Source organism: Setaria viridis, chromosome 4 (genome assembly GCF_005286985.2).
Source record: "Setaria viridis chromosome 4, Setaria_viridis_v4.0, whole genome shotgun sequence".
Classification (NCBI taxonomy): domain Eukaryota; kingdom Viridiplantae; phylum Streptophyta; class Magnoliopsida; order Poales; family Poaceae; genus Setaria; species Setaria viridis.
The window spans coordinates 28,418,165-28,431,724 of NC_048266.2; the positions used below are offsets into that span (position 1 = coordinate 28,418,165).

The window sequence follows — 13,560 nt, forward strand, 5'->3', positions numbered from 1 at the left end:
TGCATGTATCTAAGAAATAACTCCATCCTAATACAGTATCATACAGTTTCTAATGATTGATTGTTCATGCTCAAACTGTATCTTATTTAAGATAACCTTTCTCATCCCACCTCATTAGTTCACTACTGCCATATAACAGAAATCATATGCGGCAGCTACATTGATGTGCATGATATGCTATAGAGCATCTCCAAGAACTGATTCAGTTTGCTTGGTCTAATATTCTAATGCATGTTGTTATTAGCCACTAGTAGTTTGATCTTTGGTTAACACGACTACAACCTGACCCTTCATCAAGATTTTAAACCCCCCCCCCCCCCCCCCCCCCCCCCCCCCCCCCCCCCCCCCCCCCCCCCCCCCCCCCCCCCCCCCCCGGTCTCTCTCTTGTAGCTCTAAGGTGTATTACCATTGGGGGATTAAGTGAGGTATATCATATATCAAACTATTCCACAAATGTTTCAGCACAAGTAGTAACAACGTAAGTTTGGCGACCATGTCACAGATAGATGAGCAAAAGATATAACAAAACGTCATCACACATTCATATGAATTGGATGCGAAGAACATAAGTACATGATGTGGAAAAGTAACAGGCTGCTAGTGCCTACATAACTAAAAAAGAAACAGAACTTTATTAGCACACACTGTATTCGCATACCCTTATCTAATTTTACTTGGAAGAGCACAATTTGGACCGGCTCCTATATGCCATGGGAAATAATGCCATCCTTACTCTCCATGCACTGCAACTTAATCTCAACGCGCGCAATGCAGGATCAAATCTAATTATCAACTGAATCAAGCACGACTCGTCGTCCCTTTATTTCTTTGGCGCGGTCGATGGATCGATGGTCGATCTAGCAGCGGCATCCTCATCACTTGAGCAGTGGCGGGATGCTCTGCTCATTCCTGAAGTAGTCTTGAGGATCCACCCTGGCCTTGATCCTGGCGAGCCTCTCGAAGTTGCCCTTGTAGTACTTCTCGCCCCAGACCCTGCCGCTCTCGTAGGTGGAGACGTCGCCGACCACCTTGTTGACGCCGAGGTCGAGGTCCCTGTAGTTGACGTACGCCTGCCTCGGGTTCTTGGTCACGTAGGGCTCCATGAACGCGTACATGTCCCTGCTCCACTGCGTCGGCAGCGCGGCGGAGCCCTCGCCGAACCAGTAGCTGACGTACTGGATGTTGAACAGCATGCCCTGCCTGTGCGGGAACGGCGTCGCGTCCTCGGCGATGGAGCTGATCCTGCCGCCGTAGGGGTCCATGATCATGACCCCGGCGCCGGGCTTCACGAGCCAGGTGAAGATCGTCTCCCACACGGCCTTGGGGATGGGATCCCGGACGTAGTCCGACTTGTACTTGCCGAAGGCCTTGATGTTTGACGTCCGGTTCAGGAGGTCCCTCACGGTGCCCGACTTGCCGAGCGGGATGTAGGGCACGGACTGGATCCACGACATCTCGTTGCAGTGCGTCGGGTTCATGCCCAGCTCCGGGAACCGGGCGTTCATGAGCGGGACCAGGTCATTGCACGTGCCGAGGAACAGGGCCTCGAACATGGCGTCCTGCCCCATGGCCATGATCCGGATCATGAGGTCCTCGGGGAGCGACGGCGCGACCTGCTGCCACTTGACGATGAGGTCGGCGGCGCCGTCGTTGACCCCCCTGTGGATCTGGAACACGGTCACCGTGGGAGGGACGGGCACGAGCTTCACCTGCCACGACACCACGATGCCGAAGCTCGAGCCGCCGCCGCCCCTGATGGCCCAGAAGTAGTCCTCGCCCATGGCTTTCCTGTCGAGCAGCTTGCCGTTGGCATCCACCACCTTGGCGTCGATGACGTTGTCCGCGGCGGTGCCGTACTTGCGGAGCATCATGCCGAAGCCGCCGCCGCTGAAGTGGCCGCCGACGCCGATGGTCGCGCACACGCCCGCCGGGAACCCGAGCTTGGGTGTCGCCTTGGCGACGGCGTAGTAGATCTCGCCGAGCTGCGCGCCGGAGTCCACCCACGCCGTGGCCTGCTTGCCGTCGACGCGCACCTGCCGCATCTTGGAAAGGTCCACGACGGTGAACGGCTCCGGCTTGTCGGACCGGTACGACAGGCCCTCGTAGTCGTGCCCGCCGCTGCGCACGCGGAGCCGCATGCCGTATCGGCGGCCGCAGACGACGGCGGCTTGGATGTGGGAGGCGTCGGTGGGGGTGATGATGTAGAGCGGCTTCACCGTCTTGTCGGACAGGAACTTGAGGTTCCTGATGGTGGACGACCAGGTGGCGCCGTACGCCGGCGAGCTCTTGGCGAAGAGGAGCCGAGGGGGGACGCTCCTGGTGAGGCACGAGAGGAAGTCATCCTTGGGGGGCGCGTACGACGGCGGGCCGGAAATGGCGACGTGGCAGGAGGCCGACAAGGCGCAGAGGAGGAGCGCCAAGGCAGAGGCCCGTGATGTCGCCATTGTGTAGCTTGCAGTGTTGGGTGGCCAAAGGGACAGGACATGAGCTTTATATAGAGGCTTCGAATGGGCAGTTTCGCTTCATTCTCCGGTTCCTACTCGCGCGGATCGATCGATTGATGGAGGAGAGACGGAGTTACCACTCGGTAACTACTCTATATCGAGGAAGGTAACTAGTCAAACGCTGCGTTTTTACAGGGTCTGTGCCGGGACGGGATTTCTTGAGGTCGTGCGCGGTAAAGCTGGTGATGAGGAACGGGCATGTTCGAGTTGGTCAAAAGACAAAATCATGTTGAGGCATGCAGTACTAAACGTGGATGTGAAACAGAGACAACTTCGAAAATAGAAATCAAGGGCCCCAGTGGATGAGCAAAAGGAACGGAGAAAGCATAGGTAAAATGGCTACTCTAAGAGTTTCAGAAGAATTAACATATCGTAAACTTTGTAGGTTCAGATTTTGCAATTCTGACACTAATATATCCAAACTTTCAAATTGAAATTTCCAGTTCTCTATATGTTCGAGTAAATATTTTCAAACTTTCGATTCCAAAGTCTGAATGTTTAGTTGTGATACCTTCAACTAAAGTATTGTTTAAAAGGACTGATACCTTCAACAATAGTTAAAATTGTGGTATTCACCATCTAATAATCTTAAGTTAGATAGTACCAGCCCATCAGCCTGTGCTATGCACGGATTAATAATCTTGCAAGGCATAAATACTAGAAATTCATGAACAAATAAGGTCACATAGCTAATAATAAAAATTGTTTACCTTACGCTCTCTAATTTGTTAAATACTCTAACACAATACTTATACAGATATTTAGTATATTATCTTCATCTTCGTACATGTTTTTATCCATATTTATAGTCTTTCTTTGTTCACTTTGCATCACTCTTCCATATGTGAAATTATTTAATTGAACCATTTGTTTGAGCTATGCTTTTAATATGAAAATCGGTATTATTGTCCCTTCCTCCATTTATTTATACGTGATAACACACATTGTGCATGTATATTTTAAGTTAGTATTTTCTATACTGTCAATAGCAGAAATAGATAATTTAGAGTTATATATTGGTGTACTTTTTTTTAACAATGATATACATAAGTAACTAGGTTCATAATTTAAGTGTCACTTTAGTTTTTTTAATAATGACATACTTAGGTAATTTGATTACAAATTAAGGGGTTAATTTTAGTTATTTTTTATAATGATAGATGTGAGAAATTTATATAAAATTTTATGACTTTATTTTAAATTATTATTAATTGCACATATGGGTAATTTAGATGAAGTTAGGAGGCCATTTTAGATTTTTTTAGTAGCAAAGGCGGATAATTTAGTTAGATTTAAGAGGTTGTTTTAGGTTATTTTTATAATTACATAGGTGGATAATAGTTTGGAAAATACGGTAGATCTAATGGACACATGTTTCCGATTTTGTGAAAATTGCTAGGATTTTTATATTTTTATTTCGTACGTTTCGTGAAGATTCCAATTAGTAATATTAACTTATTTTGCTTTACATGACCCCTCTAGTTCTCCAACCCGATCTCATTTTTGCCTTTTCTACTAACCATTCTAGTTTTTTTTGGCTATATGGACATTACTTTAGACATCAGTTTTGCAGCCTCGAATGGTTGCATCACCTGAAAGTAGATATACGACGATGGTCTGGCTACTAGAGCCTATTGAACATCGGGAACAACTTTGCTAATTACTTCCTCCATCCCAAATTCCTAGACTATAGTTATTTTTAGATTTATTCTAAGTGAAATATTTATCTTTGACCAATAATATATCAAAAAAATTATTTCAGATAGAATCATTAAATCTTGTGTAGTTGATTTCACGGTCAATCTTTATGAATTTTGCGGATTTTTTAATTCATAACCAAAGTTTAAAATATTTGACTTATGCCGGATCGAAAAAGGTCTATATTCAAGGATGTAGAGAATAACAAGCATGAAGCAATTAATCCATGCCATGTTTCCCTCTTCGGTTATGCTTGACCATACAAGAATGTAAAATTACAAAAAGTTGGAGTCATGCACTAATAATTGTGGAGGTGAAGCAACATTGAAAGTTGATTTTAAGGGCCTAATGGATGACCTCAAGGAACAGAGAGCACAAGGAGAGTGCAAGTTCATTGCAAGTTCAGGAAGAATTCATGCATTGTATGCTTTTTAATGGTAAAATTGTTTTTCTGATTTCAATATTAACATGTTCAAACTTTCAAATAGAAATTTAAAGTTTCTTAGAAAATCAACTTGAAATTACCAACTTTCAAATTTATGAAATGTTTGATTGTTTAGTTGTGATATCTTGAATTGCATGATTGTTAAAGGGGAATGTAACACCTGTCCTCCAAAGCTGCACCACCCAACCCTTCCGAGGAGCGAACACATGTATACATAACACCCTACTTACACTTTCATATTCGCTTTGCTTCGTGTAAAAGGGTTAACCCGAAAGTGTTATGGCTGGAAGACAAAGGCTTATAAGTTGGCTCCACCCTTGCTCAATTAGCAAGGTGGTACTAAACATGCGCACCTGCGCTCATGGGCCACTACTGGATCAACCAAATTGGACCGGGTGTTACATACACCCCCCTCAAACAATCCGACGTCCTTGTTGGTCTAACTCATCCACACTTGGGCAGATGTTTATGAACGTTCCCTCTTAGTGCACGACCGTACATCCAGTGCCGGCACCATATGCCATGCTGTGTGTCCCGTCCAGAGCCCACACGCGTCATGTGCTACATGCCCGCACACTGACCCGTATGCGCAACCGCGAGGGTCAGCTCTGATACCAGTTGAAGCACCCCGTCCTCCAAAGCCGCACCGCCCAGTCCTTCTGAGAGGCGGGCACACGTACACATAGCACTCTACTTGCACTTTCGTTCTCGCTTCGTGTAAAAAGGTTACATAGGGAATGAATTAAAAGTTCTGCTCATTTGTTCCTAGATTGTGATTTTGCCTAATCTTGTTGGCAATTGGTGGGATGGATGATGAAGTTTTTGACACCGTTAACAACAGTGTTTTGTGGATCCCATCTATCATTTAAGGTCCCCCATCTATCATCCCAAACCTTCCTTTTCTTTTTATCATTTCTTTTTTCCCCTTATCATCTTCTTCCTACCGACTTTTTTTTTCCCTTATCATCTTTTTCGCACCGGCATCCTCAACAGTCTCAGGTGAACTCCTCCCAACCTCCCCTAACCCTGCCGGCCTCCTCCCTCCTCCTCGACAGCTTCTCTCTCGCGGTCAGCCACTGAAGGAGCACGCACGGCTATCCATGGGGGAGCTCATGTGGCCTCCCGATGGAGGAGCTCGCGCGGCAGCTCACTGGAGGAGCTCATGCGACGGCCTCCAGCTCACGCGGTCGCTCCCCAACACCGGCCTTCTCAACGCGGGTCTCCGCCCCACCAGCCTCCTCCCCGCCGTCTTCGTCTCACGCTGTCGGCGCCACCCTGTCGCGTGAGTCTATAGCCGCCGTTGAACCGAGGTGATGGAGGAACACGGAGAGAGATGGGGAGGAAGTGGGACGCTCCCATCCGCTCGATTTGGAGGAATGGGGGTGTTCCACATCTGGAGGGAATAATCCCCTCCATGGATGATCCCATCTCACTTGTCTCCAAACCAAACATCTTCAAAAATAGGATCGTCTCGTCCCATCCCACACCGTCCTTGGAACCAAACGTACCTTTAGACTACAAGTGCTGCCCGGCATAGCCATCAGAGGGAGGTGGAAATGCAAAGGAGAAGTAATAATTAAGAAGAGAATAATGTTGTAAGAACAAGCACTAAATAAACTTCTGAACATAGCCATTTTTTCCCTGCAATGTCAACAGTAGAGTAGTTGTCCTAAGCTGCATTTATGAGTTTTGACTTTCGCACTTGAGTTGTCTATTAGACTAGTGAAGAAAGATGTATAATTTGTGTGAATATAGAAGATAAAATATACCTTATATTATCAATCTGCATAAGTACTATGTTTCTATGTATTGATTTCAAGTTAAAAATATTTAACTTATCAGAACGAGCGAGCTTGAGACAGACCTGCTCCCTCCGTCCTAAATTACTATTCATTTTGGCTTTTCTAGGTGCATAGCATTTGCTACATATTTAGATATACCGTATATCTAGATGCATAACAAAAGTTATGTACCTAAGAAAGTCGAATAATAATTTGGGATGGAAGGAGTATATTTGTGATCGGAGACCAAGTAATACGAGTAGGCTCTAGCGCTCTATACAGTAAGGACGTAACGAGAGCTCTGGAGAACCCATGTGCAGTTCAGATTAAAAAACAGAAGTCGAACAGACTGCACTGCGTGTTGTGTTTCCTCATAAAAAGTACGTGCAGGCGTGCAATTCTTGTCCTCATTCATTCAGAAACAGTCAGGTACTTAGGTTCTACACTACCGGCTCATACCAACGGAACGACCTGAAACAGAAGTTACATCACTTCAAGATTCAAGAGTTCGCACTATTCGTGTAAGCCCAAACGCTTTCCCCAACGATTGCCTTGGACCAATGGCGGGATGCTCTGTTCGCTCCTGAAGAAGTCGGTTGGATCCACCGCCGCCTTCACCGCGGCGAGCCTTCGGAAGTTGCCGGCGAAGTACTTCTCGCCCCACACCTTGCCGCCGTCGAACGTGGTGACGTCGTTGACCACCGTGTTCACGCCGATGTCCAGGTCCCGGTAGTTCACGTACGCCACCCTCGGGTTCTTGCACACGTACTGCCCCATGAAGTCGTAGAAGTTGTTGATCCAGCTCGTCGCCGCCGAGCCGTCGTTGCCCCAAGGCCAGAAGGTGATGTACTGGATGTTGTACAGCACCCCGCTCCGGTGCGGGTACGGCGTCGCCGACGCCGGGATGGTGCCGATGAACCCCCCGTGTGGCTCGAGGATGATCATCCCGGCGCCGTCCATGGCGAACCAGGGGAAGATCTTGTTCCAATCGTCCTTGGCGATGGCGCGCCGGACGTAGTCGGACTTGTTCTTGGTGAAGGTGCTCAGGCTGGTGCCGCGGCTGAGCAGCGACTCCACCGGCGCGTTGGGGTTCCAGGAGTTGAAGAAGACCACCGACTGCAGCCAGGTCATCTCGAGGCAGTCGCCGCCCGTCATGCCCAGCTCCGGGAAGAGGTTGCTCAGCATCGGCACGACGTCGCTGCACTTGCCGAGGTACAGGGACTGGAACGTCACCTGCTGTCCCATGATGATCACCCGCATGTTGATGTCGAAGGGGAGCGTCGGCCCAACCTCCTGCCATCTGGTCAGGACGTCGATGGCGCCCTGGTCCACCGTCCTCACGATGTTGAACGCCGTGACGGTGGACGGGACCTTGACGAGGCTCACTTTCCACGACACGACGATGCCGAAGTTCCCGCCGCCGCCGCCGCGGATGGCCCAGAAGAGGTCCTCCCCCATGGCCGCCCGGTCGACGAGGTCGCCATCGGCGTTCACCAGCTTGGCGTCGAGGATGTTGTCGATGGAGAGGCCGAACTTGCGCATCAGCATGCCGATCCCGCCGCCGCTGAAGTGGCCGCCGACGCCGATGGTCGGGCAGATGCCGGCCGGGAACGCGACCTCGGAGTTGTTCTTGGCGACCGTGTAGTAGAGCTCCCCGAGCGTCGCGCCGGACTCGACCCACGCCGTGGGAGCCAGCGGCCACACGGCGTCGGAGCCGACGGTGATGGCGCGGAGGCCGGCGAGGTCGACCACCCCGAACACATCGCCCTGCTGTAGGGACCGGTACGAGAGGCCCTCGTAGTCGTGCCCGCCGCTGCGGACGCGGACGCGCACGCCGTGCGCGCGGCCGCAGCGCACGGCGGCCTGCACGTGGGAGGCGTCGGTGGCCGTGACGATGCAGAGCGGCCGCACCATGTCGCCGGTGTAGACCCTGGGGTTATGGACGGAGGACGCCAGCACGTCGGTGAAGTTGCTCGCGCCCTGCGTGTAGATGAGCCCGCTGGGGATGTTCCCCAACAGGCACTGCAGGAAGCCGTCGGAGTTAGGCGTAGCCGAGGTTGGAGTGGTGAGGTAGCAGCAAGAGGAGAAGGTGAGGATGAGCGCTAGTGCGGCTAGGCCTCTGAACGTTGCCATCTTGGCTGCTTCGTCTTGCAATGCCAATGCAACAGTGCTTGTTCATCTCTCTGGATCGGAGGCTTTTTATATGTAGCAGTTGATCTCTACTGGCCGGTGTAGTGACATGGAACGAAGCTGCGTGCATGAGTAGCTATGACTTGTGACTCTGGGGTTCGTGCCAGTTAGTTTGAGCCCTTGGTGGACGGAGGAGCCGCGGGGTCAACTATTCCGACGGTCGGAAGGGATCAACCGACCTGGCCGGAGACGATAGAATGGCCCGTGAATTGAAGTTTACATGCATGGACGAACTGCGTGTGCAGACTGAAGAAGAGTAGCATAGTATACACTGGTACTACAGTTACAGTACTATAGCAATTTTCTAGGCCATGAGATCGTCGTGAGATACGCGACATGTGAGCATCTGTCGCTGACGGCGCCTCGATCACGTCCAAGGTCGGTATTAATGAGGGTCTGAGCTCCAGATCCAAGTCAGAAAACAGGAGGTAAACTACGACAGAGCGCTCACAGAATCCAGATTGGCATCGTTCACTGCTACGTACTGTCAAGAACAGTCAACCACTCTTTGATCCTGCAGGTTAGTTTTGTGCCAGTATTTTATGCCCTCATCTCCCAAGGAATTGTCTATGGCTGCATAGTAACATGAAACTACAGGACGCGGTGAAGCGTGCGCGGTGTAATGGTCGTACAAGTGATAACATAAACTAGGAATTCCATTGGACATAAAGTATTTGGTAGCTGCTGGTTGCATTGTGTAAACACTTGGACTGAAACAGACAAAGGAATCAATCAGTTGGAGGTTGGCGCCTAAAGTTGCAGTCGGCGTGCAGTGGCAACGTTTGGCCCTTTCTCTGAAATATACGCCGGCCGGGTGCTTAATATTCGATCCGAACAAAAGAGGCCTATCTGTACAAGACAATCCGCGGCACGGATGACAGCGCGAAATGGATATGAGTGTTCACGGATATATGTTCGAGGAAGGATGCAGGCTCACTGATGATGGATGAAGAACGTGGGAGAAATTCCTGTCCAGGCAACATATGGCCGTAAAGAAATGCTTCCGCATGCTGTTTATGACATGCGGATATGCACATCCCTTGCTAGATAGGTCTCACTTGCTGCCAATGTCTCAACTCTCAACTACTACAACCCGCTGAGCCTCGATCAGTTCACCTTTTTCTTCTTTTTTAACAGAGTTCACATTTTTGCTAGTAAAAACCTTGGGAAATTTTTGCTAGTAAAACCATGCAGCTTTAGTGGGGAATCGATTTGGAAAGCACAGGCAGAGGGCAAGCTAGCACAAATTCTTTGCGTGGTTGCTTGTACAGAGCAAGCTACTTACTGCAGATAAACTCAGCGTGAGGAACTGACCGTGTAATCCAACATGCGTGCTCTGTGAGCATGTCCAGGAAACGGCAGCGCATCTCATCCTTCACTGTAGCTTCGCCAGGGCTGTTTGGGACAAATTTCGTGTCTGGTCACAGCCTCACAGGGACCTAATTCAAGTACCATGCCAGAACCAGGATGTCGTTGATTGGTGGAAAGATGAGCTTGCAAATTTGCCAAAGCAAATACGGCGTGTCAAGGCTGCGATCTTCATGCATGTAAACGGCTTGGGACATTTGGAAAGAACAAAATTGACACACTTTTGAATGCCGCCGGATGAGTACAGTTCAAGTTGAGCAAGAAATTAAGATGGAGATCATAATCTGTGAGAGGGCCTAGGGTGGTCCAGAGTTTCCGAATTTTCTATGATTTATGCATGTTTTACTTTGTTTATCTATCAATCATGTAAGGATTTTTTTTGTTTCTCCTCCTTAAATAACATAGCAGTGCTCCTGCAAAATTTTTGAACGAAAAAATTATTGCAATGTCAAGCGTGGTGTCCGTACAGACGCACGGTACATGTAGTGTGGAAGCAGCGGTGAAGTGTGGTGGGCCGTTAAAGCAAGATTGATTCGCGGAAGAACGAATACAGAGCGCACCGATCCACGACCCACGGACTCCCCGCTTCGGTGCTCCAGTTCCCGCATGGTTGACCTCACCCAGGCTCAACTTTCGGCTCGGCTAAACCACATCCCCGGCTCGCCTTTCTGCTCGGCTTTGAGGTTCTCAGAGGATGATGACAGCAGGTGGGACCGAGCCGAGCCCCGCCCGAAATTGTGCCCAATTTCTATCCCTACCAGAATCATCCGTCAGCTGCTCGTCTGCTCTTGCCGCTGCCGCCGCCGCCGTTGGAAACGGCGCCGATCCGGCCTCCTCCGAGGATGCGCGACCGGTAAGTCTTCCACCGTAAGAACATCGAAGGTCGTGGCCGCTACATGCGGCAGCCTCTTCGTCGGTGCTGTACCAGGTGAGCCTGCGCGCAAGGACAACGATCCTCATGTGTTTTATATTATTCTGATTTGGAGATAATTATCGCGATTTTGCTGCCGTAATATTTCAAGCGGACACGGATCGAGGAGACGAGGACATTGCTGCCGCTGGGCATGAGACACTGTTAAGCTGGTTTCCTAGATTCTATTTGTCGTTCCTTTGTTCTAATTAAACACGGAGTGGTGATTTCATTCATACATTTCGTTCCTGTGTTCTAATTAGACACGGATAGCGATGTAGGAGGCAGCTGAAGACAGAGTAGGGATTTGGTGAGTTCATCCCCTGTCCCGATCCAGTGGATTACTTTATCAGGGTTGTATTAAAACATACACCATTCTGATCGATTGTGTAGTAAAACGTGGATTCGTATTACACAATTATTGTAACTTTTTTTTTATCGTGAATCATGATCAGTACTGCATACGAGCCAATTTGCTTCTAGTCCTATAGTCTAATTATATTGTCAATTATGGATCAGTCTATTCGCTTCGATGTGACTCCCTCAGGACGCGACCTCGATTCAGCACCGGATCCGCATCATCCGTGCACCCCTCTCATCCTTTGGCAGCTGATGGATCTCCGTCTCGGTGCATGTGCATAGGAGATGTGAAGTTTCCTGTTCAATCCATGTTTCTGAAAGTCGATCTTAACAGGTTCCATTAATTTGGTTGGTTGGTCAGGATTTTGGTAGTTGTAGGTTCAGTGTTCATGGCTTAGTCGGTTTTAGTGCTCTCCTTTAGGTATCAGCAGAGAAGTTTGGGAGCAGAGAACTATTAAGATATGGATGGCCCAACCTCCCTCATTGGATATGTTTTGGTTTGTTTAATACATTGTCCCAATTTCGTGGGATGTTTACAAAATTTCCACTGTTACAATTGTGTAGTTGTAATTCTGTTCTGATTTTCGTAGCCAAAAAGAAATCGTCACTCGCTGTTTCACGGTGGTTTTGTGATGATGAATATGTTATAAATTAATGAAGGTCCCACATGTAAGTTTAAGCTGATAAATAGGATAATAAAATAAAATGAAAAACGTGCTCCTCCCGTGGGTCAATCCTGTTACCGATTGAATGGGAATTTATTACCACAACCGGGTCCCACGTGTAAGTTTTAGGTGAGTTGGTGGCAGAAGTTTTGATAAGTTATGTTAGTCTGAGATAAAAAAGGGAAGGAAAATTTAAAAGAATGAGTGTCCATAGCAAGGCTCGAACCTGTGACCTCTTGATTGTGATGAGACAACACTACCATTGAGACATGAACTATGTATAATTTTTAGATAGGATAAATTTTATATATCTTGCTTCTAATAAGTGTGATCCACATGCCAGTTGCAGGCTCAAACATCGGCTAGATATTTCTCATTTCTCGACATGACATACACTACTACAAGAGACTCACCGGCACCATGCTCTCATTGGTTGTTGCAAATACTAGAGCTAGCATCGGTGCACAGATCTGCAACGGCTAGCGGTAGGAATGGCGGCTCCTAGCAGCGACGGAAGGAGGAGGAGATACGGTCAGGTCAGTCCCCTAGTATGTGCCGCTACTTTCCCCTATCATCCTAGCTGGGAAGGAGATTTCTGCTTTTGGGGATCTGAGTCGTACCCTTAGATTTGCATTCCAATTGGTGTTAGAAGTTTATAGGTTATAGTTTATGAAGTACAAAGCTAAACATTGATTTTAAGTTACGATGACTTTGGTGATACAGTTAGTTTATAATTTGATAGGTTCTTGTATTTTATTAGCTTCCAAATGAACCTGGAGTCATTGACAGTATTAAATCGCCGCCGCATGATGTTATCGTTGTGCATCCTGAAAATAAGTGCGATCATGGGTTTCCTCTCCATGTGAAGTATGATTGGACATTTGACAACCCTATGCGTCGGTATGCATCCTGCTGCGAGGTAAACGATAACTTATTTCAATTCTAATAAACTAACCTTGCTTGTACTCTTGATGTTAGTGTTGTAAATAGCAAATTGTATGAACGTAATCAGTGTCTGTAGCATGAAGGGGTTAAATGCATGGTGTTTAAGTGGGTTGATCCTGAATGGGATGCTAGGACTAAAGGTATTCTAGTCAAGCTGATGAAGATGAAGGAAAAAGCTGAAAAGGAAGCAAGGTTGTGGGAAGAAGAATGGAGAATTGCTAAGAAGGAGGCTAATAACAAAATCTATAAGATTCACATGATGAAGCGATGATACTTTAGGGATACAACCAATGAGCTGATGAACACGACGAAGAAAATTAGACACGATGCAGTGATGTCTCACCTAAAAATGGGAAATGATAAAAGGAGTCTGAAAGCTGAAAATGATGTAAGGATGTGGAAGGAAGAATGCGCAAAGGCTAACATGGAGCTTGAAGCGACTGCCGCTAAGCTGTAGAAGGTGAAGGGACACCTGGATCAAGCCACCAATGTGATGAAGAAGGTCAAGCAATCGCTGTTGTAGGTCTCATATAGAAAGTCATTCAGGGATGATGATGAGGCATAATGTGATGTTTGGTGTTATTGCTATGTAGCCGGTTGAGAGGTGGGATCATGCTTGTATTTTGGTAGATAATGATACTATCTAGCAAATTATGATAGCTATTAATGATGATTATGAACTTTGTGATGTCGA

At 47.9% G+C, this 13,560-nt stretch overlaps 2 protein-coding genes across 2 annotated transcripts; both read right to left on the reverse strand.

Moving 5' to 3' along the window:
* Positions 1 to 515: 515 nt before the first annotated feature.
* On the reverse strand, positions 516 to 2,444 carry LOC117853861 (berberine bridge enzyme-like Cyn d 4). The gene has a single exon (XM_034736141.2). It carries the CDS (start codon positions 2,442 to 2,444, stop codon positions 876 to 878), a length of 1,569 nt encoding a protein of 522 aa, XP_034592032.1. The 3' UTR covers positions 516 to 875.
* A 4,310-nt stretch (positions 2,445 to 6,754) lies between these two features.
* On the reverse strand, positions 6,755 to 8,965 carry LOC117851998 (berberine bridge enzyme-like Cyn d 4). Its single transcript, XM_034733916.2, has one exon. The coding sequence runs from the start codon at positions 8,559 to 8,561 to the stop codon at positions 6,942 to 6,944; it is 1,620 nt and encodes a 539-aa protein (XP_034589807.1). The 5' UTR covers positions 8,562 to 8,965; the 3' UTR covers positions 6,755 to 6,941.
* Positions 8,966 to 13,560: the final 4,595 nt, after the last annotated feature.

Coding starts and splice junctions, on each gene's coding strand:
- LOC117853861 (XM_034736141.2), bottom strand. CDS start 2,444: ATGGCGACATCACGGGCCTCTGCCTTGGCGCTCCTCCTCTGCGCCTTG.
- LOC117851998 (XM_034733916.2), bottom strand. CDS start 8,561: ATGGCAACGTTCAGAGGCCTAGCCGCACTAGCGCTCATCCTCACCTTC.